The 13010-nt window shown below is 42.6% G+C and overlaps 1 protein-coding gene across 2 annotated transcripts in view; it reads right to left on the reverse strand.

Moving 5' to 3' along the window:
• Positions 1 to 13010, reverse strand: part of LOC134969443 (cadherin-8) — a 572329-nt gene that overhangs the window by 336769 nt on the left and 222550 nt on the right. The window contains exon 3 of one of the 2 annotated variants that reach the window (XM_063945395.1): positions 4433 to 4727. The exons of the other annotated variant lie outside the window; for it this stretch is intronic. Within the exon in view, the coding sequence (XP_063801465.1) occupies positions 4433 to 4727 (295 nt within the window). The remainder of the gene's footprint in view (positions 1 to 4432; positions 4728 to 13010) is intronic. 2 annotated transcript variants of the gene reach the window in all.

Below are 13010 nucleotides of genomic sequence, written 5' to 3' on the forward strand. Positions count from 1 at the left end.
ACCAATGTGTGGCATTATGTGTATAAGGTGCTCTACTGTATGGCGTAACGTATAGAAAGGGCACTGTGTTGTCTAATGTGAATAAAGAGCAATATGGTGTGGTGTAATGTGAATAAGGAGCAATATGGTGTGGTGTAATGTGAATAAGGAGAAATTCAGTATGATGTTATGTGAATGAAGGGCACTATTGTGAGGAGTAACGTATATAAGGTAAAGTGGTACTACTGTGTGATGTAATGTGAATAAGGGACACTATTGCATGATAAATTGTGAATAAAGTTGCACTACTGTGAGGCATAATTTGAATTGGGGGTACTATTGTTTGGCCATGCCCCTTGCTAGCAAAAACACATACCTTTTTGGGCTGTGCGCTGAATGTGCACTCTGTTCTTATTTAAATTACAGGGAGTAGGAAAAAAAAGTCTGCTATGGGAGGGGGATGATGGTGCTGGGAAAGGGGTGCAGGGACAGAGGCAGATGGTGCTAGGGGGCACCAGCCAAAATCTTGCCTAGGGCATCATATTGGATATGGCCGGCTCTGTGTATCCCAGTGTAGAGTACATTTTTACCAAGTACCCACTACAGCAGTGTTTTCAAGACTGTGGTCTTCTTGATGCAACCTAACATTTTCCAGTGCCCCTTGCAGTCATGTTGGAGGTACACAGGAAGGGGAGGGGGGATCAATGGCACAAAGTGGCTGTTTCCGAGGTGGGGCTGTAGTGCAGTCCAAAATTCAAATAGGGGAGCCACACCAACTGCCACTGCAAACACTTCCAAACATTGCAGGCCGGGACTCACTAGCTGTTGGTGTGGCTCCCCTATTTGAACTTAGAAATGTGCTACAGCCCCACCTCTGGAGCCACCATTGATGGTATGGCTTTTAAACCATCATGGTTCCACCTCCTGCTTTATGTTATCTAATTCCTGGCCCATCCACTGCACTCAGGAAGTTGGCAGCATGTGGCTTACTCTCTTGGCAGCCTGGAAGAATGCCCACAATGTGGAACACTCCAAGACATTCAAGAGGAGTTGATAAACCTGGACTTACTTAGTGTGCCAGTTATTTTGATTTATCAACCTCTGCTCATCAGATATTTTTCAAATCTGTAACCATTAGGGTGCACTGAAAACTGAATTTAGGAAATACTGCACTAAAGTGTTTACCCTAATTACCCATTAACATCTGTAAATGTTCTCAAAGAACCCCCTAATCTTGACTAAGTGATACTATGCCAGATATGTAGGTGTTGTAGAAAATACTGGGGCAGATGTATTAACCTGGAGAAGGCATAAGGAAGTGATAAACCAGTGATAAGTGCAAGGTGATAATACACCAGCCAATCTGTTCCTAACTGTTAATTTACACAATGGGTCTGATTGGCTGGTGCGTTATAACCTTGCACTTATCACAGGTTTATCACTTCCTTATGCTGTCTCCAGGTTAATACATCTGCCCCACTGTTTGTTATCCATGTTTATGTTTTGTTCTTTACTTTTAATGTTAGTTTCAGGTATATGTATCAGACTATTTACCTCCATGTTTATTTACTATACTATAGTTTGAGAAGCAATGTCACTAATCATATAACCATAGCAATAATTAAGGATGTGCGCAGGTCCAAATCTCAGGTTTTGGGTTATTGTTTTAGCTCAGTATCTCCTTAGTGTTTTGGATCTGTATTTGCTTTAGATCTGTATTATTATTATTTTTTTTCAAAAAATCATAAAAACAGCTAAAATCACAGAATTTGGGCCTGTTTTTGTTCCTACAGTATTATTAACCTCAATAACATTAATTTACACTAATTTCCAGTCAATTTTGACCACCTCACAGCTCACAATATTATTTTCATCCAGTTTAGGCCAAAAGGTGGCACCAAGGTAGCTGGATGACTAAGCTAAGCGACATCAGAGGGCGGCACAAACACGTGGCAGTTAAACTTCAAACATGGCACATCTAGGAAACAGAATGGCACTGCAGTGGCAGACAGGTTGGCAATTTAATAAACTATACTAATGTTTGTTGTCACAGTCAGCAATGATCCAAACAGCACATAATGCAAAGAAGAGAGGTGTAAGATGAAAATGTCTTTGGGGCCTCCCACCCACCCTTAGGTTGTATATTTTAAAAAGGACATGCACGGTTTAACAAACCAATCATTTCAGCAACAGGAACTGTCACTCGTGGCTGAAATGATTGGTTTGTTTGGGCCCCCACAAAACAATTTTTTAGAAGGACTACCTCCGATAAGTAATGACTCTAAGGAAGTTGTTGATGAGGTGTTAATTACATTATAACCTTGTACAAAAAAAATAATGTCTTTGCCGCAAATGACGTAACATGGAGAAGGTGCCTAGATGGCTAACGTTCCTACCTCTACTAAATTTGGCCTCACAAATGGAGCAGATGCTTTCACAAACTGTCAGGATTGGGGTAAAAATAATCCCACACCCAAGAGTTGGCTTTTTTGGCCTTCTGCCCAGGCATCGCAATTGCTTTCTTTTTATCATGGTCAACAACTGCAGCCACCGGTGGCTGACTTACACAAACAACATCATCAACATCCTCAATGTCAGATAGTACTAGTACACACATATTCCCCTTATCCTGTTCCACTTGCACACACAGATCCTCAACTTCTATTATGTCCTCCTCATCATCGCCATCTTTACTTGTACTGCTCCCTACATGTGCAGATGGTTAAAAAATGGTGGAAGGAGGTGAAAGAGACTTCTCTATGAGGACAGTGTGAGAAATGTCAGACTCACACATAGCTGACATTGACACACCTAAACGTTACTCAAGAATGTCTGATGGTTCTGATTCTGAATGCACAGTTTGTCTTACTGCCTCTGCAGATAACTTTCCTGTTGATGTTTTTTCTTTACCACTGTAAAGTTAAATGATTTGCCATACCCTGACATAAGCCCTCTATGCCCCTGGGCATCTGCCTTACTAGATGACGCTGACAGACTTGTATCATCATGACTGGTGGCAGCACCTGCACCACTATAGTAGTAGCATGTGCTTCCTACTCTCCTCTCAATTGCTCGTCCTCCATATCTATTCACAAACACAAAATTAAGTGGGGTACATAACACACCACAATTGTACAAAAAAATGTACCACCTGTCACACAATACAAATATGAGTCAGAAATAGTAATTAAACACTGCGGTTTAATTTCACCAACAGTGTTGCAAAAATATGTGTATGAATATGAAATAATAATAAAACACCCTGGTTTAATTTCACCAACAGTATCGCACAATATGTGTATGAGTATGAAACAAAATATATTACTGTGGTACCACCTTCACCCACAGTGTCACACAATACGAGTGTGCATCAGAAATAGTAATCGAACACTGCGGTTGACATTTACCAACAGTGTCGCACAATGGGGGTAATTCCAAGTTGATCGCAGCAGGATTTTTGATAGCAATTGGGCAAAACCATGTGCACTGCAGGGGAGGCAGATATAAAATGTGCAGAGAGAGTTAGATTTGGGTGGGTTATTTTATTTCTGTGCAGAGGTAAATACTGGCTGCTTTATTTTTACACTGCAAATTAGATTGCAGATTGAACACACCCCACCCAAATCTAACTCTCTCTGCACATGTTATATCTGCCCCCCCTGCAGTGCACATGGTTTTGCCCAATTGCTAACAAAAATCCTGCTGCGATCAACTTGGAATTACCCCCAATATGTGTATGAGTACAAAATAATAATATACTGTAATATACCTGCAGCGTTACAGTACTTATGAAAATAAAATAAAAATTGTATAGTACACTTTAAGATACAGCAGACAGAGCACCACTGGACAGATACAGCAGACAGAGCAACCCACCTGGACTCATACAGCAGACAGAGCACCCCTGGACTGATACAGCAGACAGAGCACCGCAGGACTGATACAGCACACAGGGCACTCTTGGACTGATACAGCAGATTGGGCACCCCTGGACTGATACAACAGACAGGGCACCCCTGGACTGATACAGCAGACAGAGCACCCCTGGACTGATACACCAGGCATAGCACCCCTGGACTGATACAACAGACAGGGCACCCCTGGACTGATACACCAGGCAGAGCACCCCTGGATTGAAAACAGCACCCACCCCACGCCAGACAAAACAGCACTGAGACGCACACATCCATTCAGTACACTCTCCACAGCCAGAGTGAAGATGGTGTCGATCACTGTGGAGCCTTATAGAATCCAAAACCTGTGAGGATCCAACAACAGGATGGTGACATTTTGCCCTTTTTTGGGCCCCGAGTCTGGCAGGAAATCCCAAGTCGGACTCGGATCCGGACTCTGACAGTGAAGTCTGGTGGTTCCGGTTCTCTCAGATCCGAAACCGCTCATCTGTAAGCAATATCAGTATAAATATTGTAGATAAACATAGCTGTATACATACCCACAACGGACATCTCAGGCACAGTGGCGTGATATGGTCCATTAAGGAACTCCGGTGCATTATCATTAATGTCCTGAACTTTAATTATAAATTCTGAAGGGGGTTCCAAAGGTTTGTTTGTATCCCTATCAACAGCCTGGGCTGTTAATGTGTATTCAGCCTTCTCCTCGCGATCAAGTCTTTTCATTGCATGAATATCTCCGGTCTTGTCATTGATCACAAAGATTGTGCCAGCTCCCTCTCCGGAAAGAATATACTTGATTTTGCTAATCCCAGGATCCAGGTCCGTGTGAAGCTAAAATGACAATTAGCATTCAGTTAGTGCTGAAACCATCAATAAGTTACATTTGCAACTGCATTACCTTGCCCTAGCGAGTTCTGATCAAAGATTAACGCACTATTGTCCAGGTAATTGACACATAACCAAACAAAGCAATCATTGATAATAGTACTCAAAGTACTTAAGTATACTGAAAACTGCCAGCAGTGTTAAAATGTCTAAAGGGGTTAAAGGTACAGTAGAATTTGCAACTATACAGTAGCAATGGACATTTTCACAGAAAGGGGGGAGATCCAGTGGCATATCTATAATGGGTGCAGTGTGTGCATTGCACACAGGCCCCTGGTTCCAGAGGGGGCCCACACCACACACTGCACCCATTTCTTCTATACTTACCATTCTGGTGTCTATCGGTCTCCATGTGTGGGCCCGCTCATCTCCTGTAGCCGGCAGCGCTGTTAGCGCTCTGAGCACTAAAGACTCTGGCACAGTGCCAGAGTCTACAGCGCATATGCAGGTCTCTGGAAAAATGGCCACTGGGCCATTTTCCCGGACACCTGCACAAGCGCTGTTAGCTCTGGCACAGTGCCAGAGACTATAGTGCTCAGAGTGCTATCAGCGCTACTGGCTATGAGAGAGGAGGGGGCCCACACACGGAGTCTGCACACGGGTCCCCTCCGCTGTAGATGCGCCACTGGGGAGATGAATCAAATCATCTAAAGAGGACAATTGGAGAAGTTGCCAAAGGCAACCAATCAGATTCTAGATATCATTTATACAATGTAGTGAATTCTATAAAATGATTGGAAGAAGCTTACTGGCTGCTTTGTCCAACTTATCCACCTGTGCTTCTTAGAAGGTTTGATACATTTCCCCCAAAGTCTCTTATCAATGCAATTTACTTTATGAGCAATACAAATAAAAGCATGAAAAACAATCACAGCTGTCTGGTTACAGGATTTAAGTTCTGAGGTTCAGTGGCGTATCTATAGCTATGGTGTATCAATACTTACCCCTCCTGAGTCCTACATTGGCGGCAGCAGCACTGCATCGATCACCAGGAAAATATCAAGTCGGACATTTTTCTGGAGTTTTGTGCATCACCGGGAAAATGGCAGACCAGACATTTTCCTGGAGTTTTATGCATGCGCAATAAAAAAATGTCCGCCACGCCATTTTCCTGGTGACCTCCACACTGAACTCTTGTACAGTAACAGCACTAGGGTCTCTAGTGACCATGGAGCTCAGATTTTCACTACGCTGCCAGCTAGAGAGGAGGAGGCTCAGACGGAGACTGCACACATGCCCCCTCCTCTCTTAAGACGCCTCTGCAGAGGTTATATGCAAACATGTGTGGCTCATCAACTTGTTGTTGCTGAATTATGCTACACTAGCTGTTAAGAGCAAAGACAAACATGTTTGCAGTCGTCTTTCCCGATACCCTATTATATATGCCAGACCGTGTAGAATAAACAAATGTGATTGTAAATGTCACTGAAATCTTCTGTTTATTGTTGCACATTAAAGTTTAACTCGCAAATAATGTTGACAGTCATGGTAGATTATATTTATTCAGTAGATTGTACATATTAATGATATGCTTACATTGATGATTCTGTTCAAATTAACTTTAGAATTAGTGATCTGCATGAGATGATATACTGTAAGTATTGTGATGCAGCTACGTGTCAGGGTTAATGGACAATCCCTGGGGCAGCCCCACACAGTTACTACCATGCTCACAAGCTCACAAATGGCCATTTTATTCTGTGTCTCATGGACTATTTCAGTGTCCTGATCTAAATACCCCTTCCCTTGCTCCCTTGATGTTTTGGATCTGTGCATGTGCCGAAACTGCACTTCGCCTATGCAATGTAATGTCGCTTGCAGTGCCCCAAATGCTGCAGTGTGATTGACATGCTGCTGACATTTGGAGGCAGGCTTGGACTGGCCCACAGGGGTACAGGGGAAACCACTGGTGGGCCCCACGGCTGGGGGCCCACCTCCTGCTCTAAGGATCAGGTTCCAGACTATGCACTTGAATTATACATATGTTACCTTATACTGGACTATGGTGTATATTCTACAGTGCATTGCTGTTAATAATCTGTTATTAATCTGGTACATTATCATGCATGCAGCATCTGAATTTACTGTATGTATTTATGAAGGGGCCCAGACGTTGCGCTTTCTGAAGGTTAGTCAAACCAATGAGGTGCAGACTGGCCACACCCCCTCAGCAAACTGACCACACCCCTAACATGGGCCTCTACCACTGCATTCCCCCGGTGGGCCCTATATGCCCCAGTCCGACACTGTTTGGAGGTGCTGATGGGGTGGGGTCAGTCAGCGTTGCAGAAAATGGGGGCATGTCAGCCCTATTTTCTGGCCATGCTGAAGCCAGTGATTGCATCCTTATACACAGCTTCACTGGCTTCAGCAGCATTAATTTCCCTGTCATCCTGAGTAACCTGAGGGTTACTCAGAGGAACGATTTCAACACAGTTCACAAAAGCTTCTTTCTACTAGAGATGCCCCCTGCTGCTTTTACATATTTTAACACAGCCGCTGCGTACACCTCTGAACCAAGGCCAGAGTCACCATTGCAGTTGCACTTTGTATTCAGGTTTATGTAGGCTACTGCAAATTCCCTTGGTGACTCTGGCCTGTATACAAGGTTATTCACAGCCAAAGGCATCTTGATCTATCTCCAGCTCTGGCAGCAGCAGTGTGTCAAGTGAGTGTTGCAGAGCAAGATCTTAATGTTTTATTTCTTTAGAAACAGGTCCCCTTCTATGCCTGCCTGCTATGTATGGGCGCTGAGAGAGCTTGTTTCTGCTAAATCAAAGCTTTGACATTTGCTGACCTCCTGACTGTCCATATTCAAAGAGTAAAAAGAATTAGATTATAAAATGTTGACTTTTCTAGGGCAATGCCCCTCATTTAATTAACAAGGGCAGGCTTAGGTGAACTGTGTCTTTTGTGTGTGTGTATAGTATTAAAAGGAAATATGTAGTGGAGCATCAGGCACCAAAATGACTCACTGTCTGCAGCTAGAGAATTACACTGGTGCATAAAATATATTTCTAATTATAATTGCTGATATTCAGTCAACCCATTCACAATCTGATTATGGTGAACTTCCCATCAAATACCACCCAATATCTGAGCTGTATAAATGAGGATCCCATGTGCGCACAAAAAGGGGTGTGGTCTCCCTGGGAGGGTTATCTGCCCCTTTTATATCACCCTGGGGGCTGCCCCTAGAGACTCTCGCTGCACTGTACAGTTCTGTTCTTCTACAGTATGCACAGCTGCAGTGTGCTTGCCCCCCCTATGCTGGTCAACTGAGTCTGAGTCTGTATACAAAGTGCAACAATGCAGAGGATGCTGCATTTTTTCCATGCCAAGTTCTGTTGTGCTTCATCTGCGACTTTGTACATGTTTAAAACTTACAGTATCTCTGCATGGTTAATGCTGTAGTGTCAGCATCTCTAGTACACTGTGAGTGGTGCATTGCAACGATTCCAAATTTCAAGAAAACTATGGCACACTATATTGCCTGAGCAACACCATAGCGCCTATGTGTCTAGTGATTTGTGGTGTAAAGATGCTAGGTGTATAAGCGAATTGGGTATGTGTGACCGGCGGTCAGGAGACCGCCGGTCACAATACTGACAATGGGATCCCAGCTGTCGGATGGCCGACAGGGGGCGGGCGAGCAGAACGAAGCCCCTTGCTGGCTTGCTGTGCTAGCCACGCAGCAGGCTCAGTGGCTCGCTGCACTCTCCACAGGTTATTTTCCCACTCTATGGGTGTCGTGGACACCCACTAGTGGGAATAGTCCCTGTTGGTTGGTATGCAGACTGTCGAGATTTTCAGATGCCGGGATCACATAAACGTAACCCATATGAGCACACATTTGTAGGTGCAAAAGGTTTATCATTAACAGTATAGTACAAGGACTGAGTTGCACCACTTATTATGTTGTGTAAGTAGTTTTGTTGGAAAAAAAAACAAAAAATGTTTAGCTGCTATTCATAAACTAAGGACCTCACTTGTAAATTCTAATTTTTCCACATATGTGATCCCATAACTATGCCAACTGCAAGTGTAAAATATAGAGAAAGAGTATGCCTGACATTAATTTAGCAACTGCCCTGAATCACTCATCTTCTCAAATAAAAGCACAGAAAATGTTATACACTAAAGCACTAAAGCTGGGTGCACTGTGGATCGATGTGAACTCAGCCGATATGACGACCCGACAGGCCGACATATCGGATCCAGGGTACACATTGAGCAATGTCAATGTAGTACTGAACAATTACTTTTCTGTCATTCATTACCATACATGTTGTCACTAGCAATATTGTCATGTTTGATGCGCAGTACATCGAACCTGACAACATCGCTAGCGACCGCGGGCACTCGCATATCGGGCATTCACACTGCCCGATATGAGCCGAGATGAGCGATATATCAGCCTGATCTGCCGAATCGGACAACATATCGCTCAGTGTGTACCCAGTTTAAGGCTATTAATGTGGGCTGCAGTGTTTTGCAAAAAGCATTTAGATTGCACAAAAATACTGTGATAGCATGGTTTGTACTGTATCCAATGGATGCCAGGTTTGTGGTCTCCTTTCTCTCCTCCTGCATGGACAATTACCCTCGCCGCCTCTCCTTTCTTTCTTACCCTCGAGTGGAAGCCTACTGCACATGTCAGTCTCTGGACTTGAGATCTTCAATACACATACACAAAACTCATTAAGGGGTCTATTCCTAATCCCTACATTTCTACAAACGTAGGTGAAAATGAACATAGAAATTGGCATTCATTATTATGGACTAGTGTGATGCCTTGTGGTAGTTTGCCTGTGCTGACTTGTGGGCAGAGCCGGCCATAGCTATAGGCAAACTAGGCAATTGCCTAGGGCATTTGATATGCCTAGGGGCATCTGCAGCTTCTGCTGATTAAAATGATATGCGGCATGCCTATATTCTGTATAGCATTTCATATGCAGATACAGCCACACTCTCACACAGTATATATACATGCTGCATATCATTTTAATCAGCAGAATCTGCTTGTGCACCCTAGCCACATAGCAATGCAAATAAGATGCATTTTCATAAAAAAAGGTGCCCGACGTTAGCATTGAGGCAAGATTTATGAGGACACATCTGTATCCAAGCAGAGGCAGAGGTCACAGTGTTAGTGGAAGAGTGAGTGCTGTGTGCATGTGAGTGGGTTGGTTGTGCAGTAGTGTTCAGAATATGTGTAAGGAGCATTATGTGTGTCATGTAAAAATGCATTAATAATGTGCAACACATGTGTAAGGGGCACTATGTGTGTCATTATGTGTATAAGGGCATTAATAATGTGTGGCATATGTGTAACAGGGTACTACTGTATGTGTGTCATTATGTGTATAGGGGCACTAATAATGTGCAGCAAATGTGTAGGGGGCACTATGTGTCATTATGATTTATAAGGGCATTAATAATGTGCGGCATATATGTAAGGGACATTATGTGTAAAAGGGCATTAATAAAGGTTGTCATAATGTGTAAGGCACATTATGTTTATAAGGACATTAATAATGTGTAAGGGGCATTACTGTGTGGAATTATGTGTATAAATTCATTACTAATGTGTGGCATTATGTGTATAGGGTGCTCTACTATGTGGCGTTGCGTATAGAAAGGGCACTACTGTGTCATCTAATATGAATAAAGGGCAATAGGGTGTGGTGTAATGTGAATAAGGAGCAATTCAATGTGATGTTATGTGAATAAGGGGCTCTACTGTGAGGAGTAATGTTTATAAGGTAAAGTAATACTACTGTGGGATGTAATATGAATTATGGACACTATTGCATGATCAAATGTGAATAAAGTTGCACTACTGTGAGGCGTAATTGGAATTGGGGGTACTATTGTGTGGCTATGCCCCTTGCAAGCAAAAACACACCCTTTTTGTGCTGTGCGCCAAATGTGCAAACTGTTCCTATTTAAATATAGGGGGTACAAACACCAAAATAAGGACTGCTATGGGTGAGGGGTGATGGTGCTGGGAAAGAGGTACAACCAGTAGTGGTGCTAGGGGGCACCAGCCAAAATCTTGCCTAGGGCATCATATTGGTTAGGGCCGGCCCTGCTTGTGGGTCCCATGCCCCAAAGCTGAACCTTAGTCTTAGGGACCCACCAGATGAGGTCACCTGGTCACGGTTGTGAGGCCATATATTTTTGGCCAAAAAATTATGCTGAGCATATCAATTTTGCTGTATGTTAGATTGCAAAGTTTACTGTAATTATTCTGATTAGCAGTGCTTAGTGCTATAGAGTGTGCATCTGTATTTTCTTTTTCCTGCTGTATCATGGAAATCTGCTTACCTTCCAGTACCAATCTGGCCCTCTGGCCCTATATACTTGTGTTTGGACCTAAATTCATGGAGCTCCAAAAACACACATTTTTGTAGCTTGCCTGTGGAAAGCTTCATCTTGGAAACAGAGTTGTAAAGAGAGATCCTTTTGAATCCCAATAACCCTTTTTGGCTCCCTCTGCCGAAAGTTGTGCATATGTGAACCAAAGTTTTACTTTTCACCGCTATTATCTTTAGATCAACTGTATTCACACCGTAGCAATGTTGAACTGCTCCAGTGGTTTTGTACCCACAGTTGCTACTCACTTGAATGAATAGGACCCAAAATATCTTCTTGATATAGAACTGAACTAAAAGTTGATGAAACCACCAAAAAAGCAATAAAAAAATGTTGCTGTTAGTTGGTGAGGTGTATGATTTATATGAAAAACTTTGAATGTGGGAAAGAATCAATTTAGCTTAAGAGGGTACACACGGAGAGATCCGTACTTAAATTCTAAACATTCTGACATGAATCTCTCCATGTGTATTCCCCACAGCGATAGCGATGCGCGACCTCGTGCATCACTATTGCCACATCGCTCATTTCACCGCTGGGTGAAATGAGCGACTACCCCCGTCCCCACCCCCTCGCTCAGCACACATCGTGCTGTGATGAGCGAGGGGGGGGGGGGAGAGATGTGTGCTAAGCGGTTTGTGCTAGATCGCTCAGCACACATCTCCCCCAACATCTCCCCCATGTGTACGGCCCATTAGACTATGATGATAGTGAGCTTGGAATATTTTGAAATCTTTAACAACTAATTAACACTTCAAACTTTATTCTAAAACTTTTAGCATGTAGCCGCGTCCCCCGGACTATCAGCCTTGATCATAACAACCACTAACATCAGAATTCTGTCACTAAGCTAATAATATACTGTACTGACATACTGTTTACTGCAGACTGCGCCAATTAAGTAAATACATTTGCTATTTGTTGTTTTTCTAGAAACTGTTGCAATGTACATTTACATTTACTACATTGTGGGGATAATCATATAAAAGATTATTATCTCCGCTGAAAAAAGTGCAGTACAGTACTTCCGAGACTGTTAATACATATGCCCCTTACAACATTGCAAAATGCTTATTATATATACTTTACCTACTGTTATATAAGTGTTAATAAAGCTGTTCAAACTTGCTGGAATATTGGCGGTGATATCCTTACATTACACTTGCTTCATCTGCCTGCATTATCATGAAATAATAAGTGTTGCTTACATCATAGATAACTTAATATATCTTAAATTAATTTGACCTCTCAATATATTCATCAAATATTTTTTTCGCCATACTTTACGTTGATTATGTTTGCCCCTATATTGATTGTACTCAGGGCTGGACTGGCCCACCGGGGTACATACAGTAGGAAATCCCCAGTGGGTCTCACTGCCTGAGGGCCCCACACCCTCCTCTAATATCAGGTTCTAGATTATGCACTAAAATTATACATTGTTGCTCTGTTAGAAGGTCAGTTTCCTGGTAAAGCAGGAACATGAATGAACGTGGGTGCTTGGTTTGTTTGTTTCTATACCAAACCCCTTAAGCATGGGACCACTGCATTCCCCCAGTGAGCCACACTCCAACAATGATTGTATTTATAAATAATAAAAGCACTGAACATCCTCTTACATCTTTAATAGCCAGATAGTATTACCACATATAATTTGAGCTATTGCAGAACCACCTCTGTTTGGCCACGGTCTCATAAATCTTATCGCATGTATACTTACTTACCATGTTAAAATGTTGGTCTGTAATGTGGTGATTTGATAAGCAGCGATTATGCCTTTAGTAAATATCACAGTTTGAATACTGCAATACAAATCACTTTAAAAAAATGGTTTCACTAAACAGATTTTTT

Source organism: Pseudophryne corroboree, chromosome 11 (assembly GCF_028390025.1).
Source record: "Pseudophryne corroboree isolate aPseCor3 chromosome 11, aPseCor3.hap2, whole genome shotgun sequence".
Classification (NCBI taxonomy): Eukaryota; Metazoa; Chordata; class Amphibia; order Anura; family Myobatrachidae; genus Pseudophryne; species Pseudophryne corroboree.